Below are 22,003 nucleotides of genomic sequence, written 5' to 3'. Positions count from 1 at the left end.
TGGTCCCAGCTCTGCTGCATGCAAGGCAAACACCCTTCTACTGTGCTATCACTTCAGCCCCAGAATTATCTTAAATTTAGACAGTTGAGATGACTGCACAATTTTGTGAACACACTACAAGGCAATGAATTTTATACATTGGGTGATTTCTATGCTATATTTGTTATAGTTCATTAAAGATGCTTGGAGGGGCCAGAGCAGTGGCACAACCGGTTCAGTCCCCCAAGTCTCATATGGTCCCCTAAGCCAGGAGCGATTTCTGAGTGCATAGTCAGGAATACCCCCCCCAAAAAAACAAAATATGCTTTGAAAAAAATTTGCATTCTAATAGTAGCCTAAAATAAAACATTAAAATGTGGTTTATTTTAAAAGCTGGAGTGGTGGCACAAGCGGCAGGGTGTTTGCCTTGCATGAGCTAGCCTAGGACGAACCACGGTTCAATCTCTGGTATTCCATATGGTCTCCCAAGCCAGGAGCTATTTCTGAGCACAAAGCCAGGAGTAACCCTTGAGTATCACCAGGTATGGTGTGATTTTTGTTTTTGTTGTTGAATTATAAAGTCTTTTACTTAATAAAACAATGCACATTATAGCCTGTCAATACATACAATTCAAGGTATATTTCCCAAAATTCTTAGCACAGTGATAAAAGTTCATACATCCCAATAATGATTTCCAAATACTACAGTAAAGTGAAAAGCAGTAACATTGATGTAAAGATGAGGCACAAAAAATAGGAAAAAAGGGCTGGAGTGATGGCACATCAGTAGGGTGTTTGCCCTGCATGTTGCCAATGCATGACAGACCTGGGTTCAATCCCTGGCAACCCATATAGTCCCTGAGACTGCAAGGTGCGATTTCTGAGCACAGAGCCAAAAAAAACCTTTGAGTGATTCAGTGTGGCCCCCAAAAACCTAAACAAATAAATAAAGGGGAAAATCAGTGGGTAGAAGTCACTGAAATATTCTTTCATCTCATAGGGGATATTGGTATCTCTTCCATTTGCATTTAGAAAGCTTTCATTTTGCCTACATTTCAGCAATTTTATCAGAGTCAATAGTGTTTCAAGCACTGTTTGGTGTCAGAAATCTATTTTTGGCACTGAGGAACAAAATCTCTGAAGAGTGGGGCATAGATAGTGAATTCTTGTGCCCCCATATGTTCTCTTTGCTTTATTTTAAAAAATTGCAACACAGGGCCCGGAGAGATAGCACAGCGGTGTTTGCCTTGCAAGCAGCCGATCCAGGACCAAAGGTGGTTGGTTCAAATCCCGGTGTCCCATATGGTCCCCCATGCCTGCCAGGAGCTATTTCTGAGCAGACAGCCAGGAGTAACCCCTGAGCACCGCCGGGTGTGGCCCAAAAACCAAAAAAAAAACAAAAAAAAAAATTGCAACACAGACCATGTGGTGTATTTGCCTTTCAGTTTAAGTCTTCACTGCAGCTCTTCAGAGGGGTTCACAGACAGTATAGATAATATAATCCAACTGCCTGAGTTAGAACCCAACTCCATAGTTAACCTGTGTAACCTGGGGAAGGAACATAACTTCTTGGTGCCTCAAATGTCCCTTCTCTACCAAAAGGATGAAAATAATCTAATTCATGGGATCATTATGAGGCTCTGATTATTTGAAACTAGTTTCCTAAAATAGGGTCACAAAGTAAATGACTGATCAGTATTTATTTGAAAATTTATTCTGCAATGTCCAAGTTGGGAGACCCCTTATAAGTGATGTTAAAAACCATCTGAAAGCTGACTCTGAGGTCCACTCAATTAAAACTCCCCCTAGAAACAAGCTACTATTGATGAGGGTGGGCTTTGGAGATTGAGTGAAATGTCAGATGTATGGAATACAGTTTGCCTTTCTTGAAAGAATATCCTGGAAGAATGGACAGATGGCTGAGACCTCACAGAAAAGTCGTAGCAGTTTATGTAACACTTTTTTTTTTGTCAGTTTATTAATCCCATGTCTCACTTGGTGGGGATTTACTTTGTTTTTGACATACTCCCTACTATTTCAGCCAAGGAGGAGGAGAGGTGGAGTTCCAACCTGGGCTCAGTTTTGGGAGATCAAAGCAGTAATTCCCAAATAACCAAATATGGTAAATTAACAATTTGGTTTAGGGCTCACTTTTCAACAAGTCTCCAGGAATATGCCAATAAAAATATAGTATTTATTTCTCAAAGTCTGTAACCCACACACGGTGACAAGCCAGATACAAAATAGTAAGAGTAAGAGTAAGAGTAAATTAAGTTGAAAAAGATGACTTCTTCGGATATCCATTTGGCAGTATTTGTTGAAGATATTGTTTTTGCTGCCTAGTGTATGTTTGTGGGGGAGTATATGGGGGTAATTAAAACATAAAGATGACACAAGACACAAAGATGAACCAGCCAGCATTCTTATGTAAAAGATCTGACCTTGACAGATTTAAAGTGCAAAATACCTCAGTTCAAGTACACAAGGGCTTACCTATGGCCAGCAGTACATCTGCAAAATGCCCAGATAATTCTCCTTTTATGCTGTCCTCAATGTCCTTCTCGCAAATTTTTCTGTATTCAACGAATGCTAAAAAGCAACACCAAAAACATTCAGTGTGTCCCAGTTGGCTACCCTTGGATAATATGTTTTTTATTTTTATTTAACACATAGGAAATCAATCTTTAAGTGGAAAGTCAAAATCTCCTCTTAACTATCAATATTTGAACACAAAAGTTTTTATACATTTGTGCTTGCTTCTTTGTTGTTGTTTTGTTTTCAGACCACATCCAAGAATAGTTTGGGGTTACTTTTGGCTCTACACTCAAGAATCATTACTAGGGGTGGGGGAAATAGCATGGAGGTAGTGCGTTTGCCTTGCATGCAGAAGGACCGTCGTTCTAATCCCGGCATCCCATATGGTCTCCCGAGCCTGCCAGGAGCAATTTCTGAGCATAGAGTAGGAGTAACCCCTGAGTGCTGTCAAGTGTGACCCCAAAACAAAACAAAAAGAATTATTATTAAAGGCCCTGGTGGTGGTGGTGGTGGTGGTACTATATAGGGTGCTGGAATTGAAACCAATATGGTTCGAACAGCCTTACTCACTGTACCATCTCTCTGGCCCATTTTTGGTTTCTTTTAAATAAAATAACTAACAAGAAACTCCAAACTTCACAGTTTATTTTCCTTCAATTATTTCTCTTTCTCTATCCATCATAGGTTAGCATTTTTAAAAAGTCTGAAAGGTTTAAATGATTTATCTAATAAGATGGGCAACTTTTAAATTATAATGCATCTGGGAAACAATACTGTGTGGTGATTTGTCAAATATGTTTTATCTGTTAAGAATCTTAATTATAGAGATTTATTTTTTGCTGAGTAAACAATTCCCTAAGGCAACATGGCCTGCTTCACACTTACCAGAATGTATTTGAGTTTCTTGATCAGTATTTGCCCCAAAGCAAAACCTGCTCTATGTCACTAAGTATTTGGATGTATTTTATAAGCCAAGCAGTTTTGGCAAGTATATTTTGAAAAAAAAATAGTTTGCTTTTACTTTTCAAATTACAACACTACTAAAGCAAATTAAATAATATCATTACCATTATTTTACAAAACTATGATGCCCAGTTATGGAAGGCAACATTGGAATTTAAAAGTGACTGTACAATCAGGGACATGGCTCAAAGGTCTGTGTACCTTTGTATCCAGGACCCTCAGTTCAACTCCCAGCTCCACATGGTTCCCTGAGGACTCCCAGCACTGTGCTAGGAGAAGCCAAATAGTGAGTGAAGTGAGGAATTGGGAAGAGAACTTGAGACTGGTGGAGAAATGCTAAAACTATGGTACTAAGGGTCTATATGCCTGAAACTCTTATTATGATGATCATACTGCAGAAAAAAACAATTAGAAGAAAAAAAAAAGTCATTGTAGTATCTGATTCTTCATTTTCCCATCAGGCATGATGGGGTCCTCTACAGTGGTTCTCAATCTTGAAAACCTGAGAACTACCCTTGCTGAAGTACCTATTCTTAATAGGAAGGCCAGTGGATTTTAAACTCTACATACCTGCAGACTATCCTAATCCACAGACTATTAGTTGAGAACCACTGCATGTAGTCCTGCACCAGGAAGCTACAGTGAATGGAATTTGGGGTTTCTGGATATAGTTTCATGAAGTAGCAGGGTGGGGTCACTGTTCAGCAAGTTAGTGTAACAGTCTGATAAAAGGAGTTATCACTGCATCCCTTACCTGTGAGACATCAGCAAGTATTCAACACTAATCTATATTAATGCAACAACAAAGACTCTACAATGCTTGGTTTTACGGAATGCATCTATGCAGGATAGAGATGGCAATACCATTAGCCACTTTCATTGCACAGGAATACACTGGACACCCCTCACAGCTCTCAGTCACTGGTGGTCCTCTACTTCTCCTGGCACCTCACCTGTCTCTCACTAAACAATCTGCGAGATTTGAAGGAAAACTGGAGCAGTGTTTACTCTGCCTTGAGTGAGAACACAGATTTTCAGACTGTTAATGAAGACCTCTGGGCCACGTCCTATACTTTTCATTTTATTTTTCCTATATTAAACATTAAATGTCCTCTATTAAACCCTCAACATTAGCAAAAATAACAAAATGCCAACAAAATTGTCACGTAAGTCCTTACTTTGTCTCAGTTGAGGAAAGCTCCTAAAACATAGGATCTCCGTGAATTTATCTTCATCTGTGCCCCACTTGTTCTCACCAGCATCATAGAGAATCTATGATGAGAAAGAGGAGAAAGACTTCAATGTTATGTCTCTCTTTATTTTATTGACGAGATGAATGAATGGAAAGATAGCTTAGAGATCTATGCCATCTGAAATCCAAATTGTGGGGAGTTGTGGGGGAGGTGCAAAACCAAAGAATTGTCACCCCTACACGAAAGGCAGAAAGTTGGGATGGCGGTCCCCAATTTCAGGCTTCTCCTACAGAAGAGAAGAGGTTCCTGCTGCACTTGGGAACACACATGCAGACAGTTGAGGAGGAGGCAGAATAGTGAATGGAGATTTTTTTTCCTTGCTGTTACTCACCTGGGCATCTTTTTTGGCCAGATATTCATCTACTTTCAGACTTTCATCTCTCCTACCCTAAATGGGAAAGATGAAAGAAATCAACGCTTTTAAAGACCAAAGCTCTGACACTTCACCCAGCACAGTGTCTCAGTGCATTTTTTTTCATGTGACAGCACAAAGGAATCTGACACTTGGCTTTGAGGGCTCTAATTCTGGCTCTACCACTAACTAACCATGAAATAGGTAACAAATCACATAATGTTCCAATTTTGCTTTCTCTTCTGAAAAGGCAAAGGAAATGAAGATAAGCCAGTGAGGAGGCTTGGAAACATATTATCTGACACAGGGCTTGTGTCCAAAACAAAGAACTCAAAAAGCCACCATATTAAAAAAGAAAGGAAGGAAGGAAGGAAGGAAGGAAGGAAGGAAGGAAGGAAGGAAGGAAGGAAGGAAGGAAGGAAGGAAGGAAGGAAGGAAGGAAGGAAGGAAGGAAGGAAGGAAGGAAGGAAGGAAGGAAGGAAGGAAGGAAGAAGGAAGGAAGGAAGGAAGAAGGAAGGAAGGAAGGAAGGAAGGAAGGAAGGAAGAAAGAAAGAAAGAAAGAAAGAAAGAAAGAAAGAAAGAAAGAAAGAAAGAAAGAAAGAAAGAAAGAAAGAAAGAAAGAAAACTCAATTAAAAGTGAGTAAAAGATCTCAGATTATAAGAAAGCACAATGAAAGATGTTTAAGTTGGGGGTATCACTAGAAAATTCAAAATTAAAACACACAAAACTTAAAACAACAGCAAGATTCCATTCCTGTTACAATGGGCAAAATCCAAAATATCTTTAGGTGTGGTCAGTAAAGATGTGGAACAACAGAACCATTCCCAAAATCCATGCAGTGGGGGATGCCAACTAGTTTCGCCTCTGTGGAAGAGAGCCAGAGCAATTTTGTACAAAACCAAGCATACATTTACCCATAGAGCCAATAATTACACTCTTTATATTTATCCAAATGTGTTTGAAATAAAAAATTTTGAGGACTTATGTACAGGCCTAGTGAATATAGAAGAGGGTTAAGGCATTTGCCTTTGAATGTACCCAAATCAGGCTAGGTCTCAGGCATTACATAAGAACAATCCAGCTTGCCATAGTAAGCCCAAAAGCACCCACCAAGGTTGGCCCTCAAAAAATAAAAATTAATATTCATTTTTAAAATTATGTTTCAGACTATGTAAATGTGGTGTACACATATTTAAATATACTAAAAAATAGGTATTCTTTTAATTATATAAGCTTCAATCATAAACGTATATGTATACCTTATAATGTACTCATAGAATACAACTATAAATAAATGTACATACTTATGCTAGCTGAATTGTTAAGACACTTTTAATGTCTCAAAGCACTTTTTAATAAATATATTGATGAAAATCAGATTGCTTGGAAGTAACCAACATGGGGATCACCAGAACTATCCCTTGGCAATTCTCAGAGACTCAGATCCAGGGATGGAGTTTAGAGCCTGGTGTAAGCCAGTCTAAGCTCCAGTCCTTTAGAGCTGTTTCTCAAGGCCTAATTATGTTCTGCCTTTTTTTTCTTTTTTGTTTTTTTGGGCCACAACCGGTGATGCTCAGGGGTTTCTCTGGCTATGCACCCAAAAATCGCTCCTGGCTTGGGGGACCATATGGGAACCAGGGAATTGAACCTAGGGTCTATCCTAGGCTATCTCAAGGCAAGACAGACACCTTACAACTTACGCCACCAACCCCAGTTCTGCTTTTCTGATCACAACTAAGCATTAGCTTACTCAGAAGAGATGTAAATGTAAAATAAATCATTTCATAAGAAAAAGCCTAAACTTAGTTATGACTAATTTTAATCTTCTTAAACATTATTCTTAAATATGCTATTATTTGGTAGTTAAAAAGTAACGAAGTAAAACCTTACATCTGCCAAAGTCAACAGAGCTTTCCGGAAATCACCAGACGTCTCAGAACTAATGTCGTCTCCAAGACTCTTCTTATATACTAGAACCAGATAACAGGGCAATTAAACCTTGAAAAACTGAAAAAAATCATTATGAAACAGAGAAAAGCTTTAATATAAACAGTGGCAAGGAATGAACCCTGATAAAATAAATATTGCCTTTTTTATTTCTCAGCTTCCTGTGCTCTTCTGAGATAGATACATTTTCTTTCTTTCACTCTCTTTCTTTCTTCTTTCTTTCTTTCTTCTTTCTTCTTTCTTTCTTTCTTTTTTCTTTCTTTTTCTTTCTTCCTTCTTTCTTCTTCTTCCTTCCTTTCTCTTCCTTCCTTCCTTCCTTCCTTTCTCTTCCTTCCTTCCTTCCTTCCTTCCTTCCTTCCTTCCTTCCTTCCTTCCTTCCTTCCTTCCTTCCTTCCTTCCTTCCTTCCTTGCTTCCTTTCCCTTCCTTCCTTCCTTTCCCTTCTTTCCTTCTTTCCTTCCTTTCCCTTCTTTCCTTCTTTCCTTCCTTCCTTCCTTCCTTCCTTCCTTCCTTCCTTCCTTCCTTCCTTCCTTCCTTCCTTCCTTCTTTCCTTCCTTCCTTCCTTTCTCTTTCTTTTTTTTTGGTTTTTGGGTCACACCCAGCAGCGCTCAGGGGTTACTCCTGGCTCTACGCTCAGAAATCGTTCCTGGCAGGCTTGGGGGACTATATGGGATGCCGGGATTCGAACCACTGTCCTTCTGCATGAAAGGCAAACACCTTACCTCCATGCTATCTTTCCGGCCCCTGGATACATTTTCTTGAATATGTTATCATAGTGCATGTAGTAGATGCACAAGAACAGAAAGAACTGTCATTCTGGATAAATTATGGTCCATGTCTAGGTCTCTCAGGAGTTTAAGCACTTACTTGCCTTGCATTAAGCTCATCACAGTTCATTCTTTAAGTTTGCATATGGCTTCTCAAGGAGTGATTCCCAGGCACAGATTCGAGAGTAGGCCCTAAGCACCATCAGATATGACCCAACCCCTTATCTCATACCTACTACATAAAAAAAAAATCAGACTCCATTTAATCTCACTCTGGCACAAAGAAACACGTGAAAGAAAAATTTGGGTGGGCAAGTTGCTAGTTGGCTTTTGGTTCTTAGATCTCTTTCCTTGGTACTCAAACCCTCAATTTAAGAACTCAAATTCAAATTGGAATTATCTCTCTGGTCACTGAAAAAATTTTTAATTAAGAAATATCAAGCTGGAGCTGGGGAGATAGCATGGAGGTAAGGTGTTTGCCTTGCATGCAGAAGGACGGTGGTTCGAATCCTGGCATCCCATATGGTCACCTGAGCCTGCCAGGAGCGATTTCTGAGCATGGAGCCAAGAGTAACTTGAATGCTGCCGGGTGTGACACAAAAACCAGTACCAGGGAGATGACTCAATGGACTGAGTTAAAGCTTTGCATTCTGAAGGCCTAGGTATTCCTCAATACCTCATAGTCGTGGATGACAAGCACCTCCAGGAGTGACCCTGAGCACCGAAATTGAAGTAGCCACTGAGTACCACAGGTACCGTTCAAAAACAAAGGGACAGAACACCAATAAATCAATAATAAAATCAATAAAAAAGTTATTGTTTTAGAGTTATCTGAATAAGCCATGTTATGCAGCCTATTTAGTTTCATGTTAGAAAATGAGAATGAGTTCAATATAAATTGAGATCTAACTTAGGCATTAAGACACACGAGAGTAGAGAAAATAAATAGGATGTTTTAATAGTATACAAGTGTCTGAATCAGAATTCAGATATCTCACTCTCTCACTCACTTCCAGGTGTGCCCCTCCCCTAACTCCTCCCTCCTTCTACAGTGAGGCTTGGGGGTTACTCCTGGTCCAGGAAATTTATCTAGCAATATTCAGGGGATCTTGTGGTGCTGAGAATACAACTCAGTGTCTCTACAAACTAAGTTTGTGCTCCCTACCCCCAGTGATATTACTCCCAATTTATAATCTATGATTCAATATCCTTCACACAAAATTTATTGTAGAATATAAAATACTTTAAAATACTTAGAATACTGAACACATTTTTCTCAGAATATTATTCTATCTATTTAGACGCTGTTGTGCACTTATACAGAACTAACTTACCACCTCAGATGCCTGGTCACTTTGCAAGAACCAACTTGATATCATCCTGAGTGGTATTCATGTTACCCACTTTATACCACTGACTAAAACAAAGTTGGCCTTAGACCAGCCTGAGAGGCAACCTGATGGAAGAGCTTTGAATAAACTAGACAGTGCTGATTGGCCCACTGACAAGAGACAAGAGCATAGAATGATAAATACACCCAAATAAAAGAATGATAAAGAAATGTGCACCAGACTTTTGTACAATACAGAAGTCAAGAAGAACCAGAAACCAAGGGTCAATATAAGTTAGACAACCTGTAGTGAGAGAAGAGAGGCTAGTTAGCTATCTAAAATAGGAGAAGCAGAGAGTGAGAGGAGAGTTACTATATTGGAAACCTCTGCACAGCTATAGTAAGGAGGCTGAAGGAGTAACAAGAAAGCTGAGTCCCCAGCTAGCTCTGAATTCTGAATTTCGGTAAAGCATGGCTATACTTGATTGGGATGCTTTCCTTCTTTTACTTCTTATGGGTGATTAAATGTAAGACTACCAAGGTAATCAAACTCAGTGTCACTCAACTGGAGCCATATGACCCTCTGAGGGTTTCCAGGATATTTCAAGGGGTCTTAGTAAATATCATGTATATATTGTGGATCATAACACAATACTAGGGAACTCAGTGGAGAATAGGAGGCATAGAAATGAAGAAAGTTAAATGGGGACCTTTGAAAGAGATTAAGAAACACTTTAACAGGCACATTTTGATTCCTTGCAGCTTAACTTAGACCAGACTTAAGACTTCAGATAACTTTGAACTATTATCATCTGTAATATTTATAAAACAGCTGAACAAATATATGCTAGAATTTCACTTGGAGAGGTCAGCCTCAGTCTTGAGGTTCTTTATTCCATAAATATTGGATTTTATCCCCACTTTTGCTGGGCACTAAAAAGACAGCAGTGACCAAAATTGACCAGATAACCCCCATTCATAGAGTTTGTGTCAGAGAGTTCCTGCTAAATAATGGCTGGAATCCAGCAAGCCAGCAAAATTTAGGGAAGAAACATCTCTTCAGAGAAACACCAGCAGTCAACAAGGTGAAACTGTGCACAAGAAATGACAAGCGAAGTTACCAGCAGTTGTTCTGGTCAGAGACAGCTATCCTGATCCTGTCTCCCTCCTACAAAGCCTAAAGATAATGACAGTGTTAGCCTCGTAATTCTTAACCCTGACAATTTTGTTTAAATTTTCAGATTGGACGGTGTATGCCTTAGGTGAACAGTAGAGGAGGGAAATGTATTATTCCACTTTGATTTGCCACAAGTGGGAGTTAAAAGTTTGGCCTCCCTGTTCTTTTCTTCTAGGAAACAGCTGCTGATTATCAAGTAGGTCAAATGGTTCCTTTCAGACCATGTGTATTGTCATCGACATCTTCCAAAATGTCAGATTACAGTCAGTGAAGCACTTTCTCAGATCATCGTCCTGTCTCTCAGCTGATTGGCCTTCAGTCAGCAATGGAATGCACTTGGAGAGAAAGCTTCAGGCTAGGAAGATTTTTTTTTTTCTTCTTCAAAAATATGTGGGTCCTGTTTAAAATCTTCTTTGAACTTTGTCCTCTGAAGAAGCTTCCTAATACAGAATTGATTTATCTGATTCACAGACAGAGATCAAGGCCCTGTTAGGTATACTAAAGAAACTGGGTTGGTCCCCTAGTACCTAGGCAGAAGAATTTACATCTTTGGAATTTCCTAGATAATTGGATTGTCTTTGTTACTCAGAGCAGGCCCTGTAAATAACGCCTAGAGTTTTGCTCACAAGAAGAGTCAAAATAAGGGCTGGTCATCCAAAAAGACCAACCAACTTTGAGATCTCAGGTCACATATTACTCTGACCTCTAGAGAAGAAAGTGGAACAGGAGGTGAGGTTCATCAGCTAGTGAATCTTGATAATGTAGTGAAACCCCAACAAAACTCCAGCTCCTAAAGATCAATGAGTAGCTTCCCTGTTTAGTAATTATATACTGTTTGCTGGAGAATGATGCTTCTAAAAACATAGGATTGTTTTTTGAAGTCATGCTGACCTTAGTTAGTGTCATAAATGCTTTGTAGTGACTTCTGAAATTTCACACGGCTAACATCCTGTAAAGACTTTATCTAATGACACAGAATTCACATACTCAACACATTCTTTGAATTATCCAGCTCATTTTCTGTACCAGAAATCAAGTGGCTAATAATCTCAGTAGTTTTTTTAATATATAATGCTAATAAATAATATTTGTATGTCTTACATTGATGAAAGTGGTTGATTCAATTAAGTTGTGATGCAGAGAACAAAATCCTCCATAGTGCTGATGTTTAAAAAGCAACCATTAATACCATTATTATGCAGCTGTTTCTAGGTTAATATGTTTTTCACCCATTTTAAAATGCAGCTTTCCTTCTTTGAGTGGGGAGAGAGTGTTGGTGTCAGACTCAGTGGTCTTCACTGCCTGCTCCTGGTTCTGGAGGTCAGTCATAACCCCTACCCATGCTTGGAAGACCATATGTGGGTGTGAGGGATTCTAACTGGGTTGGAGAGGATGCAAGACAAATACAAGTATTTTTTAAATTTTTCAATGATATAAAAAGGCACTTGTCTTTATTTTTGTACTATCACTTTGTCTTTTTTTCTGTATAAGTCTAGTTTTATTAAATGCCTTGTCAAGAAACAATTGCTGAGTTTCTAAGGAAAGCAGCACAACTTTGGGTCCTATATTTAAAAATAGTGGTAAAGATATGCAGAAAATAGATTACCTGTATAGTAGGCTTGAGAAATCTCCTTTAACTGGCTGCTTGTTCTGGTAACTAAGATTTCAATCAATGTGCTTTCATCAGTTCCAGTGCCCTTTAAAAAGAAAAATCAATCAAATTTTAGAACACTGAAGAATTCCAGTCTTAAATACCTTGTTTCATAAATATTGAAAACTGGCTTTAAGTCAATTAATATAAGGTTTTATATTGATTAGATTACTTATACCTTATGTTATTAGATCACTATAAAGTAGTTTTATAGTTTTCCAAAATTTTAATATAAAATTAAAAGTAACATGAATGATCGGTTATCTGATATACACATGTCAAACGAGCATCTTTACTACCTGTACTATTTTGCTGGCCTTCTCAACTGACTTTAAGAAAGGGATATTGCTTTAGTTTTTCTAGGTAATGATTAAAAATGTTGAAAGAGCTTAAGAGAAGAGCTGATGCTTCTCTTGAGAAGTAACTTTACCCATGGCAAAATCTTCAGTCTCTTGTCAAAAGTTCTAGGCTTCCCTTTTCTGACGGCTTGCACTACATATTTCATTCAGATTTGCTTAGCCACCTCCACAATAATATAACCAATTCCTTGCAATAGTAGCTCATTTTTCTTTCTCCTTGCTTTTTGGTGTTTTGTTTTGTTTTGTTTTGTTTGTTTGTTTGTTTGTCAGTGCGCAGAGCTTACTCCTGGCACTGTGCTCAGCGATCACTCCTGATAGTGCCTTGGGAATAGTATGTGTTGTTCAGGGAATGGATCAACATTTGCCATGTATACTACCTTGATGGCCTTGCAATAAATCTCTTAATATATGTCTCCTGAGGCCTGGGAGGTAACTTGGTGATCAAAAAAACTTTCAAAGACAAGTAGATTCAGGTTCCACAACTTCTCCCCTATTTCCAGGTTATTTTTTTTTACCAACTGGAGAATACAATCAAAAGGAGTCCAAACCTGCAGTATTAACATATATATTTCAAGTGTGCAATAGAAAAAAGCCACTGTTTTTTAATGACATAATAAAAACTTGGACATATATGTCTGTATAAGGCACATTCATACCTTCATGGATTTCTTCAGTTGCTTCGCATCAAACACTGCTGGTGGTGTCACCAGGGCCACCAAGAGATGCTCAAAGTAGCCAGAAAGATCACCCTTCAGGTCATCTTTCAGTGTCTAAAAGAAGATCCCAGAGAACAAAACATGAAATACCTTTCCTTTCTCTTTCCCCAAATTTCTGTAATAAAAGATGAATGTCAGCACCTACCCAGACTAAAATGTACTAGTCCAAAGGAAATAAACATGATAAAAATATCCCTATTATAGGGCCAAAGCAATAGTACAGCAGGTAGAGTGTTTGTCCTGCATGTGGCCCTACCGGTTTAGGTCCCCAGGATCCCATATGGTCCTCCAAACTTGCTGGGAGTAATTCCTGAGCACAGAACCAGGAGTAACCTATGACCACCACCAGAAGTAGCCCCAAACCATAAAAAACACAACTCCTCCCCCCAAATATCCCTATGGCTATCAATCTGCATCTTGATTTGTTTCCCCGAAGTTCTATTTTATTTTATTTTATTTATTCTATTCTATTTTATTTTAGAAGGAAGTCCATGCAGAAGTCAAATAAATGAAACCCATATATATCCAAAATCAATGCTCTAGGTCCTTCATGTTCTCAAAATGGGGATGGAAAGGGTAGCAGAGTAGTTCTACATGTCTACAGTTTCACTGTTAAGTGTTCTATTCCTGCCTGTTTTTCAGTGACTGTCACCAAGATGTTAATAGAAAAGGTATATGATGTTAATGGTTGACAGTGCATCTTTGGAAAGAAGGTAGAATTAGACATCAAAAAAGTGGTTTTCTGGCACCTACAGTATGTGTTACCATAAATGTGCAGTGAGGCAAATAGGTTGGACACTACTTATTAATGTTGTCCTTTGGTGCTATTTTCACATATGATACAATTATGATCTATCTCCTCTGCATAAAGAAAGAGAGCATAATTTTTATTTTCAATACTGAAAAGAGTGTTATTGAGCTTTCCCCTTTCTTTTCTTAATATTTTCAGCTCAAAAAATTGGCAGCCACTCAGACTGCTAAGACAATATGTATACAGAACAGCAAGTCATACCATTGGGGATTACAGTAGGGATATACTCCTACTAGCTATGCTTTCATCTCCACAGAGGCTTTTTTTCTGAATGCTGAATCCCCTCAGCAACTGTTTTCAAACCAAGACTTTCAAACTGATTTGTATCCTACTTCCCTACCCCACAGTGAGAAGTGACAAAAATCTTTTACCTTCATCTTTCATTTTTTTGGAAATCACTAGACCATTTGTGTCTCTATATTTGTGTTGACTTGTCCTGAAGCCTGGTCATGCATTAAAATCAGCAAAAGGTTTCTGAGCACCTGTTGTATGCTAGGCATTTAAAACCAACTTAGACATGACCCCTATTCCTAGGACATAATGAAAACAAAAACCATTTCATGATAATACTTAAATATAATAAGTACTTGATAAAGAGTGCAGGTCAAGTCTCTGAGGAAGATATCTTAGTGGGGTCTGTGAGGTTGGAGAACACTTTTGAGAAAGGAGATGTTTGGGCCACTCTCAGCAGGGCTTAGGGAAAATTCCTGACTCTATGCTCAAGTCATCTATGGCTATGTTAAAAGGGCCATATTAGTGATAAGGATAGAAAAAGGGCTGGTCAAATACATGGCAAATGCCTTACACCTGAACTATTGCTTCAGCACGCCCAAGCACACTTGGGGGAAATGCTGAGTGAGCTGACATTTAATTTCTAGTCACTAGACCCTAGACATTCAATTTTCAACAACAATAGTCTGACTTATATAGATTTATATAAATCTAAGATTGGAAACAAGACTCCAAAGCTCTGCATATTTTCCTAAATCTCTCAGCACTGATCTATTTCCTCTGTCTCTTTTACTTGTCACTGTCCTAATAATAGAATTCTTCTTGTTTCTTATATATGTACATTTTTCTGCTTCACAAATTTTGCATTACATCTTCTGTCTAATGTGCTCTTCCCAAGACCAAGCAGAACAGAATTCTTCTTGCAAAGTAAAGAGGTGAGTGACTACCTGATTAAAAGGAGCTATTCACCAGTGATTCTCTATAATATCAAATTTTCGTTCTTTTCATAGCACTTACAAATTATTTGAATTTCTTGTATTTACTTATTTTTCCCTTCTAGAATGTTAGCTCCATGAAGGAAGAGAGGACTGGCTTTTTATATCTCCAAATGTCTAGAATATCTACTAACAGAGAGTAGTGCCAAACAAATCTGGTTTGAATAAACTATCTGGCAAATGCCAATTAATTTATTTGGTTCATTGATTCTGGTTGTTATTCAATTTTCACTTACAAAATGCATCAAATCTATAAATTCATAAATATCTTTCAATTGGTAAATAAATTACAACACTATTTATAATAGAATGTGAAAACAACCCCAAAATCCAAGAACAGATGACTCAATAAAGAAATGATGATACATATAAACAACAGATTACTACTCAACTAAAAAGAATCATTCAATTTGCTGCTACATAGAAGGAACTGGAGGGGATCATGCTGAGTGAAATCAGTCAGGAGAGAGACAACAATAGAATGAGCCCTCATATGTGGATATGAAAAAGCATAGTAAGGAAGCAACAAATTGCCAAAGGCAACAGAATCTGAAAAGTGGTCTATAGAACAGAGTTTATCAAGAGCTGGTGAGGGGACTGGGTTTGTGGGGTAGTTGGGAAGGGACACTGGGTAGTATTAAAGGAAAGTGGACACGTAGACTGTGTGGAGTTAGAACATTATATACATATAACCTTGTTATAAACAGCAATATACCTAAAATGTGTTTTTTTTCTGATTAAAAACACAAAATTTTTTTTCCATAATGGCTTACATATCTTTCACAGTAGTATTTTAGGTACATATTAACATTGAATCAGAGGAATACCCATCACCAAATATGTCCTCCCCCCATTCCAGTTCCCTTTCTACAACCCATAAATGTTTTTTAATAAAAACTACAGTAATGAAAAAATAACAAGAAAAGACCTTCTATGATAGGAGTTTTAAGTAACCAATCAGACAGTGCTTTACTATTGGGTGCATCTTAAGTTCTGCAACTTCCCCAGTGTCTACCTAATCCCCTAAGAGAAGCATCTTTTCCTCCCCTACCAGCTGTGATAATCAAACGTCTCAAACATTGTTAAATATCTTCATTTAAAACTGAGCTTATTAAACTAGGTTGGGGTCCAATACATGTTTTTGTGAACTGAATGTGAGAGGTCTTGAAGTATTTGGCAACATTAAAAAGTTTCTAAACAAGAAAGGCCCAAAAAAAAAAAAACATAATTCAAGGTCAAATGTTCAATCTCTTTATCATTATTTGTGCTGCCTTTCTTGGGTGAAAAGTGGAAAAAGTGTGAGAAGATTGATTTAAGGCAACCCTGCTAATTCCACAGGTAAAGCAACTGAGACAATGAAAGAACAAATAGCACTGGCTATTCAGCCAGCAGCAGAAAAAACAAAACTCTTGTTCTGAGTTGCAGCTGATGGTACGTGCTGCATTTGCTGTTGCTCTGTATTGGAAACAAAAAGACCAGTAAGTGGGGCATCCCTGGTATGTGATTAGTTCTTTGGTGTCTATTATGTAAATCAAAGTGTACCTTGTCATAAGCTTCTTGATATTCCTTCGCAATCAACTGTCGTTGAGCATTTGTCCTCTCAGTGAGAATGTCAATGAGAGCTTTCTCATTAGTTCCTAAATGAAACAAAGAGAATTTTCCTTACTGTCAGATATTTCATATCTGCCATGAGCAAAAGAAAAACAATTAGTTGTTTGAAACAAATGCAGGTTTTTACAAGTTGGACTCTTTATTTCTTTTGTTTAGTTTTTGTTTTGTTGTGATTTGGGGTCACTCCTGGCAATGCTCAAAGGTCACTCCTAGCTCTGAGCTCAGCACCTTTTGGGGTGCTGGGGATCAAAACTAAGGTTGGCCTCTGCTGCTGTACTATTATTACTGCAGCCCCTGGTCTCTATTTCTTGTCTTGCTTGGCTTTTGCAAAATAAAATGAACTTTACTGGGCATAAAGGGAAGAAAAGAAAACAACAACAACTCAGTTGTTTTACCCTTAAAAGATTTTGTTTCTGTGTTTTCACCTTTCATATTTCTCTTATCTCCATACTTGGTATTAGAATCTTTCCCTCTGTATAAAGGAAAGGAACTTTCTGTGTATCTTATGGATCAGTCCACTTTTATTCATAGTCATAGTTAATATTTACAGCAGTCAGGGGAGTAGGTCAGATTCAACTGTGGTAAAGATAAAGACACTAATACTTAGAAAAGGTATCCCAGTTGCAAAGTCATGCAATTATAAGTGGCACAGAAGTACACTTGAACCCAAATAGTTTGATTCTGAGACATGTATTTCCCTTTGATTCATTTCTCCCTCAGTGCCATAAACTTATTCACCTGCCGTAAATAAAGAGCATCTCAGGCAGGGCTGATCCAGACTAATGGATTAACTGAGAATACTTTAATATCCCTACTACTTGGTAACTACAATATTCAGAAAGTGAGGATGGTGTGCTGTCTTCCTTTGCAGAAAAGACTTGTGTTGGGGTGGGGAAACTGTGGTTGCTTTATGATCTTTAGATCTGCTTGACTAAAATGGTATAGAAGATCAGAATAAATAATAAAAACAAAAACTGAATTTACAAAATCTAAAGTTTTGTATCTTCCAGCATGAATAAGACACCTAAATTGAAGAACAAATTAAGATTATTAGGTAGTAATTTGTAAGACAAGCATCCTATCTGCTGCTGACTGTTACTCAGCCCCTACTCTTTTTATTTCTTTGCTGGCTTGGCTTTTGCAAAATAAAATAAACAAATAAACAAGGGATTCTTTTGTTTGTTTGTGTCTACACATGGCTATACTCAGGGCTTACTCTTGATGGTATTCAGGAGACATATGTAAGTACCAGGGATGAATCTTGGATCAGTCACTTACAAAACAATGATCTTACTCGCTGTACTATTTCTCCTGCTCCCTCCACCGATTCTGAGTGATGGAGAAGAGGAATAAAATAAAGGCACAAACAGGATAAGCAACAACTTTAGACATAACTCAAAAAATAGAATAGATCTTGGAAAATTATTGGGAAGAATGCTAATTTGTGTATATATTCTGTTGGTAAGATTAATTTGAAATAAATGTGCATCAATCTAAAAACTACTATTTGTGGGTATTCTAGAGGAATACTAGCACTAGTACATAAAATGTCACTATTATAATGTGTATAATGTTATATACTTATGATGAGTATAATAAGCAGGAATATTTATGGGAGTATTTCCAACTGTAATTGAAAAGAATTATAGGCCTTTTTAACTATTCACCAGTAGTTTTATTTTGTGATATCATGATGTAAAAGAATACTATGAAGCTAAACTCATTAATGAACTAGAACTAAATGTACCAACAAAATAATAGTAAATATGTTAACAAAGAAATCTCAAAAAAGCATAATGACAATTGAAAAAGCACACAATACTACATTTTGTACTGTAGAAGATTTATGTAAAACATAAGGACTAACCTATGTAGCTGTAGAACTAACCTTTTTGTTGGAATTATCTGAAACTTTTTTGGTTTGGATTTATTTTGCAGCCAGCCTGGCTATGCTCAGGTCTCATTCCTGCATCTGATCTTTGGGATCACTACTGACAGGCTCAGAGGACTACATGTCATACTAGAGATTAAACCTGGGTCAGCAGCTTGCAGGGCAAGTGTTCTACCTACAACTCTGGCTCTGATTGCAATTTTGAATGGCTTGTATCTCTCCAGAATGGAATGGCAGTGAGATCTAGGAAGACTTGAGAAGGACTGCATCTGTAATGATTTATTACTGTACCAAAGATGCTGTTATTGATTTATTACTGTACAGATATTGTTACTGATGATGGTAATATTTAATGTTAAATAAACATACAAAATAATAAGATTTAGTAAAATTGGACTTCTCAGCCAATTTAGGCAAAAGGAACCTACACACTTGTGGGATAGTGTGTGTATGTGTGTGTGTGTGTGTGTGTGTGTGTGTGTCTGTGTGTGTCCGTGTATTTATATCTGTGGTCCTGGAATTGAACTCAGGACTTTTATACGAAAAAGACACTTTAAGATCATAATTTTCCTAGTTTGCTTCAACATTAAAAAAGGAATTACAGTACAGATAGTAAAAAGATTACTTTGCACACAGCTGACTAAAGTTCAATTCCTGGCCACATATGGTCCCTTGAGTACTTCTAGGAGTGATCTCTGTTCACAGAGCCAGAAATAAACCCTGAACACATCTAAGCAAGACTCCTAAACAAAAACAAACAGAATGGAATTGAAAAAATAAAACATTACTTACCAAGTCCTTTAATTGCCTTATGAATTGCTTCAGCATCCATAGTTGGGTTAAAACCTGGATAATCTCTGATAGTCCCTTGGAGTCCAAGCTAGAAGGCAATATTTGACAGTCTAGCTTGTTTAAAATAATATTTTGGACCGTAGTTCAATCCCCCAGCATCCCATATGGTCCCCTAAGCCAGGAGCACATAGCCAGAAGATACCCCTGAGCGTCACTGGGTGTGGCCCCAAAACCAAACCCCCAAACCAAATAATAAATAAACAAAATAATATTTTAATTTACATGCCATATTCACAGTGAAACATAGAATAGATCCACAACTTCCACCCTTCTTACTACTTCCAGTGTTTAAGAGTACATCTCTCAGCCCTAGCATTTAGGAAATATGACATTTACTGAGGCCTCTAATAGTAACAACCATTAATTATCTAGAGCAATGAACTGGGTTAATCCCAGTAGTTCTAAAGAAGATTGCTTTAAATTACTATCTCTGATCCCCCCCCCCCCCATGGGCTCAGTGTGGGCTATCTCTTTGCAGGAGACTCCTGGACTGGAGATAGCAAAAAAAAAAATCTATGGAGGAGCTCAAGGAGCACCATGAAGTGAGTTTGTTCCTAAGAAAGCAGGGAAGACACTCCTTTTTTCCTATTGCTGCTTAGAAGCACCATCCAAAGATCAGATGTAGGTGCCCCACTGTGGAGCAGACAAGAGTCCAGGAGACCAAGATCCTTCTGACCCCCCTCCCCGGAGTAAGCTGGCCCCTTCTCAACTCCAGGAACAGCACAAAGAAATATGAAATGTAGTCATGAGAGGAGCCAGGAATGCCTTCCATCAAAGACAAGAGACCATGTGGAAAAAAACAACTGCTTGACCAACCACATCCTCCTATGATATCTCTGAATAGTCCGAATTTTGGTGGCTGGGAAGAGACATGCAGAAGCCAGAGTCAGCCTTGAAAATCTGCTTAGAGGTATAAAGTGGCTATGTCACCTGCTGCCTTCTCATTAATTGACCTCACAATTTTAAAAATAAGAACTTGGAATCTGCATGAAGGCAAAGAGCAAAGTGGGAAGTTTCTATATCCTCTTGGTCTTCAAGAGATAATTCAAAGCTCTTCATCACATCTCATGCAGAAGTAATTATGTTTATAGACTTCAAAATGCTTTCATTAATGTTGACCAAGTTCCTTAGGGAACTTTACACTAAAGATTCCATAAATGAAAGGCCCATTAGGACTGTTTTTAACTTTGTTTAAGGAATGTGTAATCTTGATTGATAAATTCCTTTTTGAAAATTCCACTGACACAGATCTTCAGGAACAGCATGGGAATGGAAAATTCCACAATAGTCATTTTCAATACATAAATTAGAAACATGACAGATAGCTTGGCTAGACAATTCTGTAAAAGAGAAAATAAAATATCTTAAAGCTTCTGGATACACTGAAGTCACAAAGGCTTGAGAAAAAAACAGGTAAATGCATACTTTTCTAATATCTACTATCAAGAAAAGACTTTTCTACTATCTCCATAAAAACAAAAGACAATTTGATAGTGAAAAATAGAAAAAATTTCCAATTAATTGTGTAGCTCACTACCTAGTAAATATTGAAAGGGGGCAGGAAGTGGTGCTGGTGGGGCTGGAGCTATAAGAGAGCTCGTAGGGCACTTGCCTTGCGTGTATATTGCCAGCTCATGTTCTATACCTGTCATCCATATGGTCCCTGTTCACTGCCAGGAATATTTCCTGAGTCCAGAGCCAGGATTAACTCTTGAGCATTTCCAAGAAAATAAAAAGGGAAGAAAATAAGAACCATTCATTTTATTAAAAGAAAAGAGCCACACACTTTTAAAATGCCATCCAAATTCTGAAGCCAATTTTAGTGAATTTTTTTCCAATTCATTCAGTTATTACATGAGCACCATTATTTAATATATTTTTGCCTGAAACATTCAGAATAGTTTTCATGACTTAAAAATATCTTAAGCAAAAAAATGAATAGACACTTTATTGATAGATTAATCTATTGATTGAGGGGCACACCCAGCTACTCTCAAGGCTTGCTCCTAAAGTGCTTAGGGGACCATAGGCAGTGTCAGGGAATGAAGCAAGTTTGCAAGGCATGCTCCTTAATCCTTGTATTACCTCTTTAGCCCTCTAGCAGATTTTTTTTGAACTAATGCAAGCCAAGATGTAAAATAAAAGGATTTTCAATCATTCAGGTCAACTTTCTGTGTGTGTGTGTGTGTGTGTGTGTGTGTGTGTGTGTGTGTGTGTGTGTGTGTGTTTGGGGGTCACACCTAGCTCCATGCTCAGGAATTATTCCTGGTGAAGCTCTGTGGACCATATGGAATGGCCAGGATAGAACCCTGGGTGGGCTACATTCAAGACAAGTGCCCTATCCACTGTACTATTTCTCTGGCACCATGAAATACTTCAGCTCAAGCCACAAAGTCAACTTCTTTATGTCCATTTAAAATTTGAAGCTCAATCTTAGAAACTCATTTGCTTAACATAATGTAATAAATAGAACTCCAGAATTTAAATACACTTCTCTTTTTATTAAATTACTCTGTATTCTACACCACTTTAATGCCTCACAGGATTCTGAACCAATGGATTCATAGTATAGTCCTGGGTCAGC

The 22,003-nt window shown here is 37.9% G+C and overlaps 1 protein-coding gene across 1 annotated transcript in view; it reads right to left on the bottom strand.

The window, feature by feature from the left end:
* The window catches only part of ANXA3 (annexin A3), a 43,209-nt gene that overhangs the window by 12,962 nt on the left and 8,244 nt on the right, over positions 1–22,003 (bottom strand). The window contains exons 2-9 of the mRNA XM_049790312.1: positions 19,360–19,447; positions 16,608–16,702; positions 12,969–13,082; positions 11,909–11,999; positions 6,974–7,053; positions 5,062–5,118; positions 4,656–4,749; positions 2,473–2,568 (exon numbers count right to left, since the gene is read on the bottom strand). Of these exons, the coding sequence (XP_049646269.1) occupies positions 2,473–2,568; positions 4,656–4,749; positions 5,062–5,118; positions 6,974–7,053; positions 11,909–11,999; positions 12,969–13,082; positions 16,608–16,702; positions 19,360–19,447 (715 nt within the window). The remainder of the gene's footprint in view (positions 1–2,472; positions 2,569–4,655; positions 4,750–5,061; positions 5,119–6,973; positions 7,054–11,908; positions 12,000–12,968; positions 13,083–16,607; positions 16,703–19,359; positions 19,448–22,003) is intronic.

Source organism: Suncus etruscus, chromosome 16 (genome assembly GCF_024139225.1).
Source record: "Suncus etruscus isolate mSunEtr1 chromosome 16, mSunEtr1.pri.cur, whole genome shotgun sequence".
NCBI lineage: Eukaryota > Metazoa > Chordata > Mammalia > Eulipotyphla > Soricidae > Suncus > Suncus etruscus.
The sequence above is the reverse complement of the archived record's forward strand: the minus strand, read 5'-3'. Positions and strand labels throughout refer to the sequence as shown.